At 43.5% G+C, this 17230-nt stretch overlaps 1 protein-coding gene across 4 annotated transcripts in view; it reads left to right on the top strand.

The window, feature by feature from the left end:
• MAP2K5 (mitogen-activated protein kinase kinase 5) overlaps positions 1 to 17230 on the top strand; it is a 168808-nt gene that overhangs the window by 80906 nt on the left and 70672 nt on the right. For all 4 annotated transcript variants that reach the window (XM_060694751.2, XM_060694752.2, XM_060694750.2 and 1 more), the window contains exon 16: positions 2026 to 2097. In XM_060694751.2, coding sequence (XP_060550734.2) covers positions 2026 to 2097 — 72 coding nt within the window. The remainder of the gene's footprint in view (positions 1 to 2025; positions 2098 to 17230) is intronic.

The following is a 17230-nucleotide window of genomic DNA, read 5'->3' as shown; positions in this document are numbered from 1 at the left end:
CAACCTGAGCAGACGTTGCTCATACAATTGGAGGATTCATATACTGCTTCTAGGGGCCTCTCGGGAAGTTCTTTAAATACAGAGTTCCTCAGCCAGCGAAGACAGTGTCGCTGGCTGAGGAACTCTGGGAGTTGAAGTCCACAAGCCTTAAAGTTGCCAAGGTTGGAGACCCCTGATCCAGAGCACACTTGGTCAAAGAGACAGAGAATGGGGGGATGGGAGCCCAGAAGCCCTTGGTCGACAGGAGTGTTGTAGATTTTATAGGCCTGTGATGGCAAACCTATGACACGCATGCCAGAGGTGGCATGCAGAGCCTTCTCTGCTGGCACACGCACCGTTGCCCCAGGTCAGATCTCTGTGGCATTTCTTTCGTGAGCTTCTGTATCTCTGCAAACAATAAAACAGAAAAAGATCTTACCTCTTCCAGCGCTGCTGGTGTTGGGATGCCCTGCCTCCCACGCGCCAACTGGTCTTTGGGTCTCTGCTGCGTGTGCGCGTATGTCCATGCATGCGTTCATTCGTGCGTGCTCACCTTTCAGTTTGGGCATGCATGCACGTGCAGTTTGGGCACTCGGTGTCTAAAAGGTTCGCCACCACTGTTATAGACAGTCCTCAACTTATGAGCACGATTGGGGCCAGATTTTCCACTGGTAAGCAAGGTGGCTGTTCAGTGAGCTGTGCTTGATTTTTGTCACAGCTAATTAAGCAAATCACACAGTTGTTAAGTGAATCCAGCTTCCCACGTTGACTTCCTTGTTGGAAGCTGGCTGGGAAGGTCCCAAAATGGCAATCGAGTGACCCCAAGATGCCACAACCGTCATCTATACGTGCCGATTATTAATTTTGATCATGTGACCATGGGGGATGCTTACAGTGGCCGAAGGTTAGTCGTAAGTCGCTTTGTTTCAGGGCCGTTACTGTAACTCTGATCAGTTGCTAAATGAATGGCGGTCAGTTGAGGAGTACCTGTATGGAGGACAGGTGTTCTTGAGTTGTTGAGATTGAAAGGGTTGCAGAAGGGATGCTTTGTCTGACCCAGGTGCTGCTCCAGTGGTAACTTCAGAGATATCTTTGCCCAGCATGTTAAGCTGCATTATGCCAGAGGACAAGGAGAGGGTGAGATGAGAGCACCTTTCCTAAAGTGTGTAAGGCCACACCTAGAATACTGCATCCAGTTTGGGTCACGACACCATAAAAAAGATGTTGAGACTCTAGAAAGAGTGCAGAGAAGAGCAACCAGGATGATGAGGGGACTGGAGGCTACAACATACAATGAACGGTTGCAGGAACTGGGCATGGCTAGTCTAGTGAAGAGAAGGGCCAGGGGAGACATGATAGCAGTGCTCCAATATTTGAGGGGCTGCCCCAGAGAGGAGGGACTCAAGCTATTTTCCAAAGCACCCGAAGGCCAGACAAGGAATAATGGACGGAAACTGACCAAGGAGAGATTCAACCTGGAAATAAGGAGAAATTTTCTGACAAGTGAGAATAATCAACCAGAGGAACAGAAGTTGCCTTCAGAAGTTGTGGGAGCTTCATCACTGGAAGCTTTCAAAGAAGAGACTGGACTGTCATCTGTCAGAAATGGGTCTGCTTGGGTGGGGGGTTGGACTAGATGACCTACAAGGTCCCTTCCAACTCTGTTAATCTGCATCCGAGAGCTCCTGCCACAACCTCACAGCTTTAAGCTTCACATTCACCGGGCTTCTGGGTTTTGGGATGCAGGTGAATCTCTTCAAGCACTTCCTTGGGGGTACTGAGGCACAGGGGAGAGGGGTCTGTTCTCAGGTGCATAATGGCCTACGGCTTAGCCTCCACATTCTGCCGAAGCAGCAGGGGGAATCAAAATTAAAATTTGCTGGTATTAATTAGTACCGTAAATGGAGGCAATAAATGCCTTTAGGCACTTCATGAATGTTTGAAACGCGGGTTTTTGTTTCTTGCATAATTTACAGGCTATCATGCTACTATTTCTTGGCATTTCATTAGGTTCAACTGTCCCCTTCCTCTGTTTGTTTTTAACAGCCAGAACGAATTTCCGGAGAACAGTACGGCATTCATTCTGACGTTTGGAGTCTAGGAATTTCCTTCATGGAGGTGGGTGTCTTGCCTGTTATTTTGTTGTTGTTGTTTACCCTCCAAAATAACACCTTTAATTCTGAACTGCAAATGAAACAACTATCAAAAAAGAGCCTTTCATCAGCCTTTGACTGGGAGAAGAACCGTCAGGCTGGTTCTTCTCTGTGATGATGTCCAGGTCTTCATTCTTAGTTGCTCCCCGGTCTCTTCTAAGAAGAGAAAGTATCTGAATGAGGGTTTGTAGAGGATTTGCCAAGTCTTGGGTTGCACTGCTGAGATATATGTCTAGGGAGATTCTCAGTCATCCAGGTCATACTTGTCCCAAAGGGGCTTTTTCAAGAGGCAACTGGACTTTGTTTTTCCTTGAAGACATTTCACTTCTCATCCAAGAAGCTTTTTCAGTTCTGAATTGAACCTGGATGACTGAGAATCTCCATTGACCTGTTCCTGTGCAGTTCCTGTAGGTGATTTGCTTTTCTGATCCCCTTTTGCTTTCAAATGCGTATGTGAAAGACTCCAGGTCTCCTGCAGTTCTTTAGCCATAGGGCAGGGCGAGGCCCTGGCACCCTATGGGGAAGAGAGGGGGCCTAAGGCTGCTTGCTCTCAGGTTCCCTTCCAGCAGAGGATTTCTGTGCAGCCTGCTTGTCAGTCTTCCTCCTTGAATGCCAAGTTGGTGAATCAGAGACTGAATCTGGGGAAATGGTCCAGCCTGGCTCCTATCTGAAGTCTGATTTGGGGACAAGTGAGGCCGTCCCCAGCTCTGTCCACTTGGGCTTTTCACAAGTACAAGCAAGACTTGTGGGGTCAAGAGGCAACAGTTGTGATTGTCATCCGAGTTGGGCAATTGTGGCTGGTTGCAATGCAGGGTCAGCCCAATCAGTCCAGGCAGACTTTTCTCCAGACTTTTTTCTCTTCTTTAATAGATGTTTTGCTTTGGGTGATGTGGTTTATTTTGGGAGTGTTAAAGGGATTTCATGAACTTTTACATTTTGCCTGCATTTTTATGCCTGGCTATATTAAGCATGGCTTTTTAATGAAAACCTGGTATTTAATTCACCAATGAATAGGAATGGAGAAAATCCATTTGTCCCAGTGCTGAGTGCTAGGCTGTATTTCTTTGACATGTCCTGTATATGGCAGGGGCTTCTGGGTGACAGAGGAAGATCTTTGACTGGGATTTGAACATTGCTTGGTCAGGACTAATTGCTGGATCCAGCTTTGTGTGAAAGTTCATATTTAGAGTATTTGTTTTGTGAAGATTTGCTAGCATACTGGATGGAGCTTATATCCCCAGGCCTTCGTCTCCATAAAGCATTTTGGAAGGTTTTCCTTCCACTCTCAGATGCATTGACCATCTATGATATGGGAACTCTTTAGGAAAGGGGACCTCAGGTGGCCAAGCAATTGTTTTCTTGCTTCTGGCTGACTGTGACTTTGGTTTCCTAGCCTGGCCGTGGCACTCCTTGTTCTACCTCATATCATAGCTGGGATGTCTCAAAGATGCTTTCTCCTGGACTTTCTCCACGCCGTGCATATATGGACTCCCCAAAATCCACAAAGAGGGAACTCCACTCAGACCAATTGTCAGCTGCATCAACTCCTTCTCTTATAACATTGCAAAACATCTAACCACCTTATTAGGTCCTCTGATTGGCAACACCCATCACATTAACAATTCACAGGACTTTGTTAGCAAGGTTTAAAAAACTCTGATTTGTTATGATGTGACTTCACTCTTCATCTGCATTCCCACATCTGAAGCTCTTATGGTAGTGAAGAAACGACTGATACAAGTCAGCACATTAGGCGACAGAACCAACCTCAGCCCAGAGCCACATATATGCCATGTTGGACTTCTGCCTGGTCACTGCTACCAATTCAAGAAAGTCCAGTTGCCTTTTGAAGAAGCACCTTTGGGTCTACCATGACCTGGTTGACTGAGAATCTCCATAGACATAATTGTGATGGAAAAATGGGAGGGAGCTTCCTCTTCCTCTGTCCCCACCCCACAGTAATAACCCAACAACCACAGGTTGATCTTCCAGGGTTGTGATGGAGGGGGGAAAGCCCCGTTATGGTTGACAAGGGAGGTCTCACTTATTCTCTCTCCTTACACAGTCACCCAATTCTCCTCGTGCCTTGTCTGTCTCCCAAGTCAGAGGCCTGGAACAGTTTGTCTCTCTGCTTTGTTAATTGGTGTGTCATCTCCTCCTCCGAGACTTCCCTTCAGCATGATCGCTGTTTTATTGGAGTGATTTGAGTGACGTGTTAAATGGGCAAAGTGAGGGGAAATGTGTTGCAGAAGGCGAGGTGGCTCTCTCCCAAGTCACCCAAGGTCATGGCTATTAAAGACGCGCTGCCTGCTAATGCTCAGATGGGTCGGGGACCATTCGGGGAGGACCTGAAGTTGAGGCTGGAATTTCCAGATCCCTCTGGAATCTGAACAGTTCCATTTTTGGTTCACTAGGTAGCAAAAGCTGAAGAGGTTCTTTCCAATGTATGTTTTACTGGGGAAAAGACTGTGGTTTTAAAATAGGATGCAGTCTTTTCCTCTCCTGTTGTGATATTCATACATTCTTTGGAACTTATTTATTGTTCTCATTCATTCTTTTCGAGAAACTAATCTCTGAGTTCCCAGGTGAAGATCCTGGTCTGATTCTTTTGTTGAGTTGTGGATCAAAAATCATGAGGCAGCTTAATTAAGCCAAGAGTTGGATAAATTCAACTTCCAACCTGTAGCTGATGATCCCTCCTGAACAAGCAGTGTGATGTTTTGTGTGTAAATGACAACTGAGATTCAAACAAAAATGCAAATTAGGTGGTTAAAATGAAGGTGCTAACAGCTAATTTAAAATCCATATATATAAAAGCAAAAACCACTCACATCGTAATCATGAAATCTCCAGAACCGTAAAGCCTACAAACTTGAAATTTGCCACGTATGTTCCTCTTGGCTTCTAGGTGCTCACTAAGAAAGGATTTTTCGAAATGACCATCAGAGCATTAGTATTTCCTATATTATTATTAACACGCTCTGATGCTAAGGAGTTCTCCTCCTCCTCCCCACCTGAAAAGAAATCTGTTCCAAATGCAAAACACAAGCAGAGGAGAGGAGTTTCACTTTCAGTTTTACTTTCACAGCAGTAACCAGGGGATAGGATAGTGGAGACTTCTATGGGGCAGGGCTGAGGGAGAGAAGGGGATAGGATAGGGGAGGCCTCTGTGCGGCAAAGCTGAGGGAGAGAAGAGGAGAAGAGAGGCCGGTTGTAACTACTCATTAATTTTCAAGCTGTGTCAATTTATCAAGCCCCATCACATAGTTTCATAGTGAAGCATGGGTATCCAGCTAGTAAGTATATAAACTTGAGTAGACCACTTGGATCTTTGCAATTATCTGCAACTTACACAAAAGCATATATAAATAGAAAAATCAGTTGCAAATGAGAGCAAATGTTTGTATTAATGTAATTGCAACTTATAAGACGCCATGAATGTTCTTATTCAGCTTTAAGGGATTGAAAGCAGAGTGGGTTTTCCACCCAGAGAATCGAGATAAAGCTCATCCAAAGGTCTCTAATCTCCCCCTCCTTCATGCTTTTTGTTGTTCTTCTCTGCACTCTTTCCAGTTCATCCGTTAATTGTGACAACCAGAATTTGAAACAATATTCCATATTGTGGAATATTGACCTGTGCAGCATAGCACCTCCCTTAGAGCTTCATGGTGTAGATCTCTTTGGTGCAGCCCCAAACCACAACGGGCTCTTCTGGCAGCTGCAGCACTTTGCTAGCTAACACTTCATCTGCATCCACCAAGACACACAGATATTTCTCATGAGTGCAACCTCCAAGCCAGCTACCACCTATTCCATAACTCCACATCTGGTTTTATCTGCCTAAATGCAGAACCTTAAATTTCTCACTACTGAAGAGTATTCCGTTGGATAGGGCCCAATGTTCAAGTCTATCAATACCTTTTGAACCCCAAGCCTTTCTTTTGGAGATGTTGGCTCCCCTCCCTCCCTCCCCGGCTGTGTGTCAGTCGTAGATTTTATGGGCATCCCTTCCATGCCTTCTTCTGAAACATCTCTGAAGATGCTGAAGAGCATTTGAACCTTACCCTCTTTCATTTTGGATATCAAGTCTACTAATGATCAGCATTCTGTCTTGAAATGTACTTCTTGAAAGAAAAATACAACAAATATAAGGGGCAATGAGTTTCCTTTTTTCTGGTTCTATTAAAAGAGATTATGAAAGAAGAAGAAAAATGAGAACAAGATGTATCCTCTTTGGGGACCTGGTTATGAATCCTGTAATATTGTGCTGGGACTGGTATTTTTATCTCTGTGCTATAATAGCCCCAACAGCTTCTTGTCACAACTCTTTGGGATGTATTTGCCATTCCTCTGAAATCCAGCCATGGCATTGTTTTATTCATTTCTTTGCCCCTGCGTTCAGGCTCAGGTTGATAAGCCAGAAGTCATCTTTTGTGACCTCACTCATCTTCAAAGATGTGGCTACGATCCTGAAGAGTTGTAGTCTTAGTGTGGTTTTCGTCAGCATTTTCTATCAAGCGCCGGGGAAATCAGAAGATTCAGGCAGTTCAAATGAGTATAAAGATTTATTGCAACTCTACAAGAATCTGAACTACTAATGGTCCAGGGAAATTAGCAGGAGATAAGAAAGGCATTCAAGCTAGACTGGACTTAGATCTCTTCTGGGTGCGCAGGGACTCATGAGTGATGACACGTTTGACCCTTCCTTCCGGCTCAGCCTGGTCATCTCTTACATTTTCAACAGTCAAATTTGGTGATTGACTGGCATCCCAACAGAAGCAGGCAGGGTTTTGCATCTTAGAAATGGTGTAGAGTTGATGCCCACAACTCTAGAGTGGCCTAAAATTGTTGCATTACTAGACCAGGTGACATGACTAGTAACCCTTTTGGTTCCGCTCCTGTAAACCTTAATCATGCGCTGCTCATCTCTAACTCTGCATCTGTTTCTGAAAGATAGGGAGGTCAGTATTAACTAATCCCATTTAAAGTAGCATTATTTCCTCATTCTTAGTCTAAAGATTTCAAGTAGTTGTTAATTGAACGCATTAGATGGATTTAGGCACATTTCAGTAGTTACGGTATGATTTGTTTTAAATTGCTTTAACTGTTTTCTCTACCACATTTTCAACTTTCCTCAGACTAATAAAAATCATCCTTTTATAACCAACTATCCAAGGAACCATCAGTGATTTGGTGGCTTTAAATCACTCTATTATAAGAGACAGACTAAAAAAAAAATGTGGCAGCCTTTAAAAATACTTTTCAAATGAAATGCCTTATAGCTCGGAAGCCGTTCCTTCCTATGCTTCAGAAGCCCTGCAAACAGCGTTTCTGAACTTTGCCAACTAGGAGATGTGTGGGCTTCAATTCCCAGAATTCTGGGAGTTGAAGTCCACCCAGGGGTGAAATCTAAAATTTGTTACTACCGGTTCTGTGGGCGTGTCTTGGGGCGGGAAATGTGACTGGGTGGGCGTGGCCAACTTTTTTTATTATTATTATTTTTAAAAGCATTTTTTCTACAATCTTAAGAGGTTGCAGAAAAAAATGCTTTTAGGAGCCTCTGAAGATCAGGCAACTCAGCTGGGATCCCAGAGGCTTTTAAAGGCATTTGTAGAAAAAATGCTTTTAAAAGCTTCTGACGATCCCAGCTGAACTGCACGATCATCAGAGGGTTTTTTGTTTTGTTTTTTTACTTTTAGAAGCATTTTTTCAGCCAAAGAGGTTGTAGAAAAAATGCTTTTAAAAGTAAAAAAAAAAGCCTCTGATGATTGCGTGGCTCAGCTGAGCATGGGGGGGGCGCGCGCAGGGATTTTTGCTACCGGTTCTCCGAACCACCCGCCACCATCGCTACCGGATTGGGCGATCCGGTCCGAACCGGGAGCATTTCACCCCTGAGTCCACCCATGTTCAAGTTGCCAAGGTTGAGAAACGCTGCTTTGGAGGTACTTTTCCATCTCTTCACCAGGATTTTGTCCCCACTTCTCAACTCAGTTCCAGCTGATCGACACGTACATGAGACCCCCCCAGAAAGGGAAGGGGAAGGGAGGGCAGGAAGTGTGGTTGCCCAACAGCAACCCTGCAACTTTAGCTGATCTTGTATCCATACCTTGAAGGCGTCAGCCATATCATATAAAACGGTGAAAAGACTGGTTGAAACAGAATTAGGATATCCAAAAAAAGGGGATCAAATTGGATCACAGCCCTTACATCAGGGGTTCCCCAACCCCCAGGCTATGGCCCATTACTAGGCTTTGAGCCTGTCAAAGATGACTGGCTTTCCTTGTTGTCTGCATCAACTTCCAGCTCACAGTTTGCCAAACAGAAACAGGTGGGGGGTTTGGTGAATTCCTAGGGTGGAGGGAGGCTAAGGAATACATGAGAGCCTTCTTCCCCCAGAGAGGAGATACCCACCAAGGCCAGGTTCTCAGAGCTACCAGCCGGCACAGAATGTTTTCCCAAAACAAAAGTACTGAGTGTAATTGGTAGGCAATGAACTGTGGGCGGCCCAGGAGTGAAAATGGGGTTTTACCAATGGGGGGTTTTGTGGGAAAACCTTGACTTCTGCTGTGCCTAAATGGATCTTTCAATAAAGTTTTACTCTGGTAGTTCCTACATGCCAGGAGTTTCCTTTTTTGGATGTGCCAAATGGGATGAATGACAGAGGCGTTCGGAACTGGACTGCACAAATGGATCTGCGCATACACGTGGTTGCCCGCTGCTCTCACCAAACCATCTGCCCCCCCTCCAATCTGCAAAGTTGGAAAGATTGGAAATCTCTGCCTCACATCATTGACCAGACTATATTTTTCCATAAAATTAACACCGACAGCCATTTATTTGGCACAAAGGTGGCATATAAATAGCATGCTTTTTATTGTTGTTAAAAGACTATATTTTTATTCCAAACTGGATAATGTCATTTATTCTTATTTAGGAATTATATTTCACCTAATTCAGGATAGATAGCAGCTTTATACATATGCCCCAATATGCTTTTTATTTATAACATTAATAAAACACTTCTTTGGATCCGAATTCCAAGACTGTGTAACAATACAGCTAACATATTTTTAAAAAACGATTAAAATATGGCAGAATAGTAGCATGAAGCAGTTGTGATGAAGAATAGCAATTAAAAATGATGAGACAAACAGAAAGAGGGTATGAATTAAACTATCTTGATAAATAAAAGCATGAAAACCGGCTTCTCCCAACTCACATCTTTATGGAAAGTAGTTAATGGAGCCATCTTGATCTATGAAGAATTCAGCAGTCAGAACTGGAGAATACCTTGATAAGAAACTAGCATTTAAAACTGAGGAATACCTTGGTTGGAGCTGTGATGGATGAGTGGGTTATTTGTGTTCCACTAAAGGGCAGAAAGGTTAAGGATGTTGACTCAAAAAAACTAAGAACATTTGGAGTGAGATGTGTGAGGAAGTTGCCACTGGCAGGTAGCCTTCGACTTAATGACCTCAGTTGAGTCCAACATTTCTGTTGCAAGGCGAGACATTTGTGAAATGAATTCTGCCCCATTGTATGACTTTTCTTGATACTGTTAAGTGAATCACTGCAGTTGTTATCTTAGAAACACAGCTGTGAAGTGAATCTGGATTCCCCATTGACTTTGTCAGAAGGTCGTAAAAAGTGGACCACATAACCCCTAGGATACTGCAGTCGTCATAAATATGAGTCAGTTGCCAAGTGTCTGAATTTTGATCACATGACCATGGGGCTCCTGCAATGGTCATAAGTGTGAAAAACGGTCATAAGTCACTTTCTTCAGTGCCATTGTAACCTTGAATGTTCATTATATGAATAGTTGTAAGCCGAGGACTATTTTGTACGTACAAAAGAAAAGAGAGATGCGAATGTAGCTTGTAAAAATACAAATTATTCTGCTAGCTAGCACAGAGTTCCATACAGCTAATATCCCTGTCCCACGTAATATTGTTCAGGTTTGTGATGCCATTTGACACCAACAAGGAGGACAGCTCGCTTCCTGGACAAGGAATGTATATCTGACTTCATCTTGTTCCCTTGCAGCCCCTTCCTCTCCAGGGGGGAAAGTTTCTGCTCGCTCTGGAACTGCATTCTGGCATAGAATGAGCTTACTTTTAAAAGTCTTATCTCTTTTGACTCTTTGGGGAAGTGCTCAGCTTTTGGTGAATTTTAAGTAGAAGAGCTAGAGAAAACCCATAAAAACATGGTTTCTTTGGGAGCCTTTGTTTATGGTCCACATGCAGATGGAAAGCTGAAGAGGGGCTTTTTGGTCAGTCTTAGAGAAATGGTCTGACATAGAGGAAGACCTCGGAATAGAAAATTACATTAGACACAATTGGACAAAAACCCCTTTAGAGCAGTGTTTCTCAACCTTGGCCGCTGGACGATGTGTGGACTTCAACTCCCAGAATTCCCCAGCCAGCTCTGCTCTGCTCTGCTGGCTGGGGAATTCTGCGAGTTGAAGTCCACACATCGTCCAGCGGCCAAGGTTGAGAAACACTGCTTTAGAGCCAAGTTCTAAGAAGTAGATAGGAAGAATTGGGGTATTCCCTTTCAAGTTCTGTGGTCTGTATTGGGGGAAACGGCTGCTTTTTAGATTGGTAAACGATGGAGCTTGTGAGCCTGTGAGAGATAGGAAGAGACCAGCTATTCTGGGTTGACTTTGCCAAATGAAGGTCATCTACGTGACAATGGATATGATGTTGTCCAGCTTTTTTGGTGGTTCAGTGGTGGCAGAAGGGAAAGCAGAGTCCAGTGCCCAAGGCTGGGTCATGAATAAGTAATTGCCTCCGTGGCGGGTGAGACCCATCAGAAAAGCTGGGCAGGGAGAGGTTGCCTCACAGAGTGTTATCAATCACCCAGTGACCAGAACTTCTAGTAATTACTGTATTTTATGGGCTCTGCTTCAATGGCTCGGAAGCACATATGCTCCAGTCATTGCAGAACTTAGCCGGAGTAATATTCCAGCATGATTTATCCACTTGGTGCACTGGGAAGTAACCCCACACGTATTAGGGGAACGTTGTGAACTAAACTGCAATAAAGTGGAAAGTTTAGGTAAAGTTGGTCCAGGTTGAGGCCTCAAACCATCCATCTCTCTCTTGTCTTCATTGCCAGGGAACAATATAAAGGTTGGGTTCCAGGGAGACAAATAAGGTAATTACTTCAACAAAGCAAAGGAAGGAAGATACACAGAGATGGTACAAATCCATAAACTCTTAAATCTTAAATAGTACAGATCCATAAACTCTTAAGCTTAACACTCAGGTAAATGTGTTGCTGCATTTTGATTTGCAGAAAGGGGATAATAAGATAATCAGCCCATTCTCTGGTCTCCCTGGGGGAGAGGAGTGTCCAGGGCCCTTTCTTTTTAGACATCCCCCCTCAAAGCTAGAATAAATAAGATACGCTCATTGATGACTTCGGAGGCGGGGACTGACTTCTCCATTAATCCCACATCAGGTTCCTAATTAGAGAGGGTTATCATCAGTGGTGAAATCCAATTTTTTTTACTACCGGTTCTGTGGGCGTGGCAGGGGAAGGATACTGCAAAATCTCCTTTCCCACCCCACTCCAGGAGAAGGATATTGCAAAATCTCCATTCCCACCAAACTCTGCGGCCAGCCAGAGGTGGTATTTGCCGGTTCTCCGAACTAGTCAAAATTTCTGCTACTGGTTCTCTGAACTGCTCAAAATTTCCGCTATCGGTTCATCAGAATCTGTCAGAATCTGCTGGATTTCACCCCTGGTTAATATCCAGTTTTGTAAGTCTAATTTCCTGATAGGACATTTATATTTGTTGGCTTAAAATTTATCTCATAATAGTAGTAATAATCCCATTGTTACATTTCTGAGGATGTTTTTTGCCAGAGGGGTCATCAAATATTTTTGGGGCTACATTTTTTTTTTTTTTTTGTAAATTAGGTATTCAAGAACTTCAGGTGGCAAGTTGGAGAAATAATGAAGTCCTTGATTTTTGAAGGGAAAAGTGTTGATTATGCTGTTTTACTCAAAAAAAGTTAACTCAGAGACCTGGCCTACCTATTTGGAAATGACACACAAGAAAGCCTGCCACCAAAAATTGGTGATTGTTTGGCAAGATCAACAGCATGATCGTGGTGGGCTCTGGCAGCCCTCAAAGGGGGCTGAGGGACATGGAGTACCCAAACCTCTTGCCTAGAGTGAGGTCCAGAGTGCAAGGAGAAACATTCTAAAATTTGACGCAGGTGAAATAGGACGAAAGTGGGAAACCCTCTGGGCAGGGATGTCCGCAGGATATGGCCAAAAGTGAAGATGGGAGTTACAACTGTGGGAGTCACAAACTCTTGGCTTTGATGTGCACCATAGGTGGAGTTGTCCACAAACACCAGGCAGAGTTTTGGTTGCAGACACCATCTTGACTTTTTTGACCACCTCTTGTGGACATCCCTGCCCTGGGTGTTTTAGAATTGTAGAGTTGGAAGGAGCTCTTTGAGGCATGGAGTCCAAATTTCTTGGTGCACAAATCCAGTCCAAGCCCTCTGGCAGATAGCACATCGAGTGCCAGCACACCCAACCAAGAGGGCTCCGCAGGATCTGTGCCATTAGCACATCAATCAGAGTCTCCCTTCCGGTTCTTTTGTTTTTTGTTTTGTTTTGCCAGTTTCCGACATTTACTTCCAGTTTCTAGCAAAACTGCTGTGGCATTTGCTAATGATTGCTACCAAAAAAAAATCTCAAAAACAGGTCTGTTCGTGTGGTAATCCACTTAACAACCCCAGTGACTTACAATTATAATTATGGGCTCAATTACAGTCAGACTATCTATAGATAAAGTTTGGATTTCTCTCCATGAATAATTTTGTGTTTGTTTGAATCTGTTACTTTCCATTGTTTTCTTGAACCCAGGGACAGCCATCTTTTTTGACATCATTTTGAGAAACTTTCAAATTTCCACACTTTTCAATTATGCCAATCTCTCTTTTAACAAAAAACCCCACCTCCAATCAATAATAAAAAATCCAACCTATTATTTATTTATTTGTTTGTTTGTTTGTTCGATTTATATGCTGCCCTTCTCCGGAGACTCAGGGCGGCTTACAATGCGTTAAGCAATAGCCTTCATACTTTTGTATATACCTGCTTAGTAGGGCTTTTTTGGGCCCCCCCAGCGGTGTTCTTTTTTATACAAAGTCAGCTTATTGCCCCCACAATCCGGGTCCTCATTTTACCTACCTCAGAAGGATGGAAGGCTGAGTCAACCTTGAGCCTGGTGAGAATTGAACTCGCAGTAATTGCAGACAGCTGGCAGCTAAGTGTTACTTAACAGCACTTTAGTCTGCTGCACCACCAAGGCTCTTCTATTATACTTCTATTATTCTTCTATTATATTTCCTTTTAATGGTACTTCCTTTTTAAAATAAAAAACATGGCCATAATTTTAATTAATTATTTTAATAACTAGAGCATGGTCTTAATTTTTAAAAATTGTATTTGAGGAATTTAATAGACAGAAATGAGTTGACAGGTGCCAATTGACTAATACAACAAAAAGTTTTAACAGATGATTTGAGATTAAGAATTCTCTATTAAAGCTGAGTATCCATTATGTGAAAATTGGGCGGGGGGGACTATGGAACAATAGGATTGGAAGGGACCTTGGAGGTCTTCTAGTCCAACCCCCTGCCCAAGCAGGACACCCTACAACCTACACCATTCCAGACAACTTGGCTGTCCAGTCTCTTCTTGAAAATAATAGGACCAGGGTAGCAGCAGGGATCCAAAACGACAATCAAAACCTTGCCTTTTTTAGACGCATGTTTTGAGTATCATATGTTTTGACTTTTTTGTCACCTGTGAGGCAGGGACAGGCCAGTGGAGATGGAAGTTTCTGTTTGGGACAGTGAAACCATCCAGGAAGGTCTGGGTCAGGGGTCAGCAACCCACAGCTCTTTCATCCCTCTGCTGCGGCTCCCTGTCGCTCAAAATATGCGTCACAGCTGCCAATGTGCGACATCCACCGACGTGCAATTTATTAAGCTTTTTGATCCCCAGTTGACCAATCATGGATAAATCCAAGAAAAGAAATTTTTCAGAAGAAAACAGAATCTTTAATTCTCCTACATATGCTAGTTTTGTGGCCACTGAAGAAATAGTCAGGCACAGGAAGAGTTTTGTGGCTCCCGGTGTTTTCTTTTCTGTGGGAAACAGGTCCAAATGGCTCTTTGAGGTTGCCGACCCCTCGTCTGACTTTTAATTATTGTAGGGATTCTACAGCCACCTCTTCCCAACCCTGAAGCCTCTTAGACAAATTTGGACATCATTGGGAAAGAGATTAACATTTCATTCTTAGTCCCATGAGGGATGGACTATAATCCTTATTAGGTAGACAGTAACTTTTTTTTTATGTTTGGGCTGTAAGGGGGATTTTTATCCTAGATCAGGTCATTGTTAACAGCATTTTCGATTCTTCTGGGAGGTTACAAAAAGAATACAGCCTGCTTCAAACTGTTGAATAGCAATATATTTACACAAAGCATGTGGCCTTGGAACCCCTGTAATCTTGAATGGGTTGATAAAGGCTATGCCCCCTCTTATCTGATCATCCACTACGCGGGATCTCTCTCCCCCCCTTCCCCAGGTGATCCTCACATATTGAGAGGATTGAGAATCAATGACTAAACATTAGGACTTTTTAATGGAAGGTAAGTGAGCCCGTTTTCCCTGCTGTGTGGTGGCCTCTCCCTGTTTTGGTGCAGCCCTGCTGTTCACCTGTCTCCATCACCCTGTCCCCCAGCCCTCAGGAAGTGTGGTCCATTCCACAAGTCACCCATTGAAGGTCTTGCAATATTAAAAATGGAAGCTTTCCTCCCTCCTGATGGGCTTTGTTTTTAAGCCAGGCACTTTGGAATGCAGCTGCGCAGTTCGGGGCAGAAGATTAAATTAATTTGTAACCCTTTCCCCCCATTTGGAGGGGGTTTAGTAAATCCTTCCCCTTTAATTGAAACCCTATTTCAAGGTGGCTTGTACTGCTGCTGCTGCTCTCTTCCCAATTGAACCTCCAGAGCGCTTAAACGTGGGTAGATTGCAGTTATATCCTCACGGATTCTTTTTAAAATTGTGCCATAAGGGGACGGCGGAATTGGTAGAGATAAAAAGGGGAAATGACATGGCTTCCCTTTGCAGTATTTAATATTTATCAGGGCTTTTGTCGGGGGACTGTTAAGGTGATTTTAAATCTTGTATCTGGAAATCTACAAATTGATCTTGGGAATGAAATCTCTGCGCCGTGGTTTCAGGTAATCCAGTTGTTATGTTTGGGTTTTAAAGAGCGACAGGGAAAAAAAACACCACTTTCCAGCGTCTGGATGCTCCAAACGTGCCGCTTTTTTCCTCTAAATTGAGAGTTTAACGGCAGTGCACAATCTAAATGCAAAATCTTGAGATGGAAATTTAATTGTGTAAAATGTGCACAAAGTAATTAAGAACAAATTTTAGAACATTTCAGACTATAAAGTACTTCTTTAGCTCGATCACAAGCAGTATTGTAAGTGCTTATTTTCAATTTGCAGTTATGCTGAGAAACATGGAATGTGACTAAATAAAGCCATCCTCTGCTTTTCAGAATAACTGTAAATTAAAAAACCAAACTTGCAACTCGCGCAGAGTAATCTGGGGGTGTAGAGGGTGGGGGAGGCTTTATGGCACCATTGTCCTTAAAAACAGCATTGCAAAGTGCATCAGGCTCAAACCCTAATAATTATTAATTTTGTGAATAAATGCAGACGGACTCAGACGGACAACTTTAGGGAAATAAAAACGGGGATTCTACCTGTTGGCCCATTTAGTCCAGCCCAGATAGTGAACTAAAGAGACCTGCTTGAGAGACCAGAAATGGACAAGCAACGCTCCCTATAAAACTCCAGATCAAGTTTCCTTAAAAGTTCTAGCAACTTTGCTTTGGATCACCTTTGTCTAACGTGTTCCAGCTAAAGTCCCTTCAGATGACTTTCAGTTATGCAACCAATGCACCTGGAAGACACCAGGCAGGGAAGCCTGCATTAGACAATTGTTCCTCCTAGACCAGTTTTTTTTCTCACGCTGCTGCTGGCTTCAAACACACACGCTCCCTTGTCCAACTACATGCAACGTTTACATTAAGGTGACAGGCTAGAAACCAGGACACCAGGAGTTCTAGTTCTGTTTCAAGCACAAAGGCAGCTTGGTGACCTCACTTTCAGCCCTAGGAAGGAGGCTATTTCTGAAATCTTGCCCCCAAAACAGAGGAATTAGTCCATGCAGTCACCAGTCAACACAGAGTTGAAGGAACCAAAAAAAGCGCAGAGGCTGGCAGCTAAATTCCCTTCCTTTGCCTAAGCCAGCCAGATATACTTCAGCTAGCCAGTGGCCAGTGACTGCCTTCTCCTTCACTCCTTTCTTCCTGCATGAGTCATTGGTGGTGAGAGCAGCAAAGTTGCTCCTGAATATAGTGGTGGAAAATAGGGTTAGGGCACGAAAGAGCCTCACCACCGGATGGGAACTAAAAAGTTTCAAGCGGTAGGTTGCTATATGAGGCAGTTGCTAAGCGAGGACAACTTGTAGAGCCCTTGAAATGGATTCTGTGTGGAGTTTGATTTAAATGAAGCATCGAAATACACTTAAGATTGGCCAGTGTTGGAGGGCTTACATTTACAGCTTGAGCTTTGAAGTCAAGTCTTTTCCAAGGATTGTTTTAATGGTTCCACATAGAGAATTAAGATGTATGCACCAGCTCAATATTTAGTGTAAGACGTATTCCTTATTTCTATTAAATTCTGCAGAAAGGTGGTTGGCTCAAATTCCTGGGTATCCTGCTTTGTGTTCAGACTTAGTTTATCACCTGCAGGATGTGAATAATAATGTCCTGCCTTGTACGGATCTTGGGGGGGGGCTTCCAAAAGGTAATACGGCATTGCTAAATTTAATATCCATATTGTTTGCAGAGTATTGTTTGCCATAGATGGGGATGGAACAGCAGACCCCAACCTTTCTGGCTCTGCAGATTGGCGGTGGCAACGGTGTGTGTGTGTGTGTATGTGTGTATTTCACACACGCAACCTAATCCTGTGCATGTGCAA

This window comes from Pantherophis guttatus, chromosome 13 (assembly GCF_059756535.1).
Source record: "Pantherophis guttatus breed Tessera chromosome 13, ASM5975653v1, whole genome shotgun sequence".
Classification (NCBI taxonomy): Eukaryota; Metazoa; Chordata; class Lepidosauria; order Squamata; family Colubridae; genus Pantherophis; species Pantherophis guttatus.
Note: the sequence above shows the minus strand (reverse complement) of the source record. Positions and strands in the feature narration are given on the sequence as shown.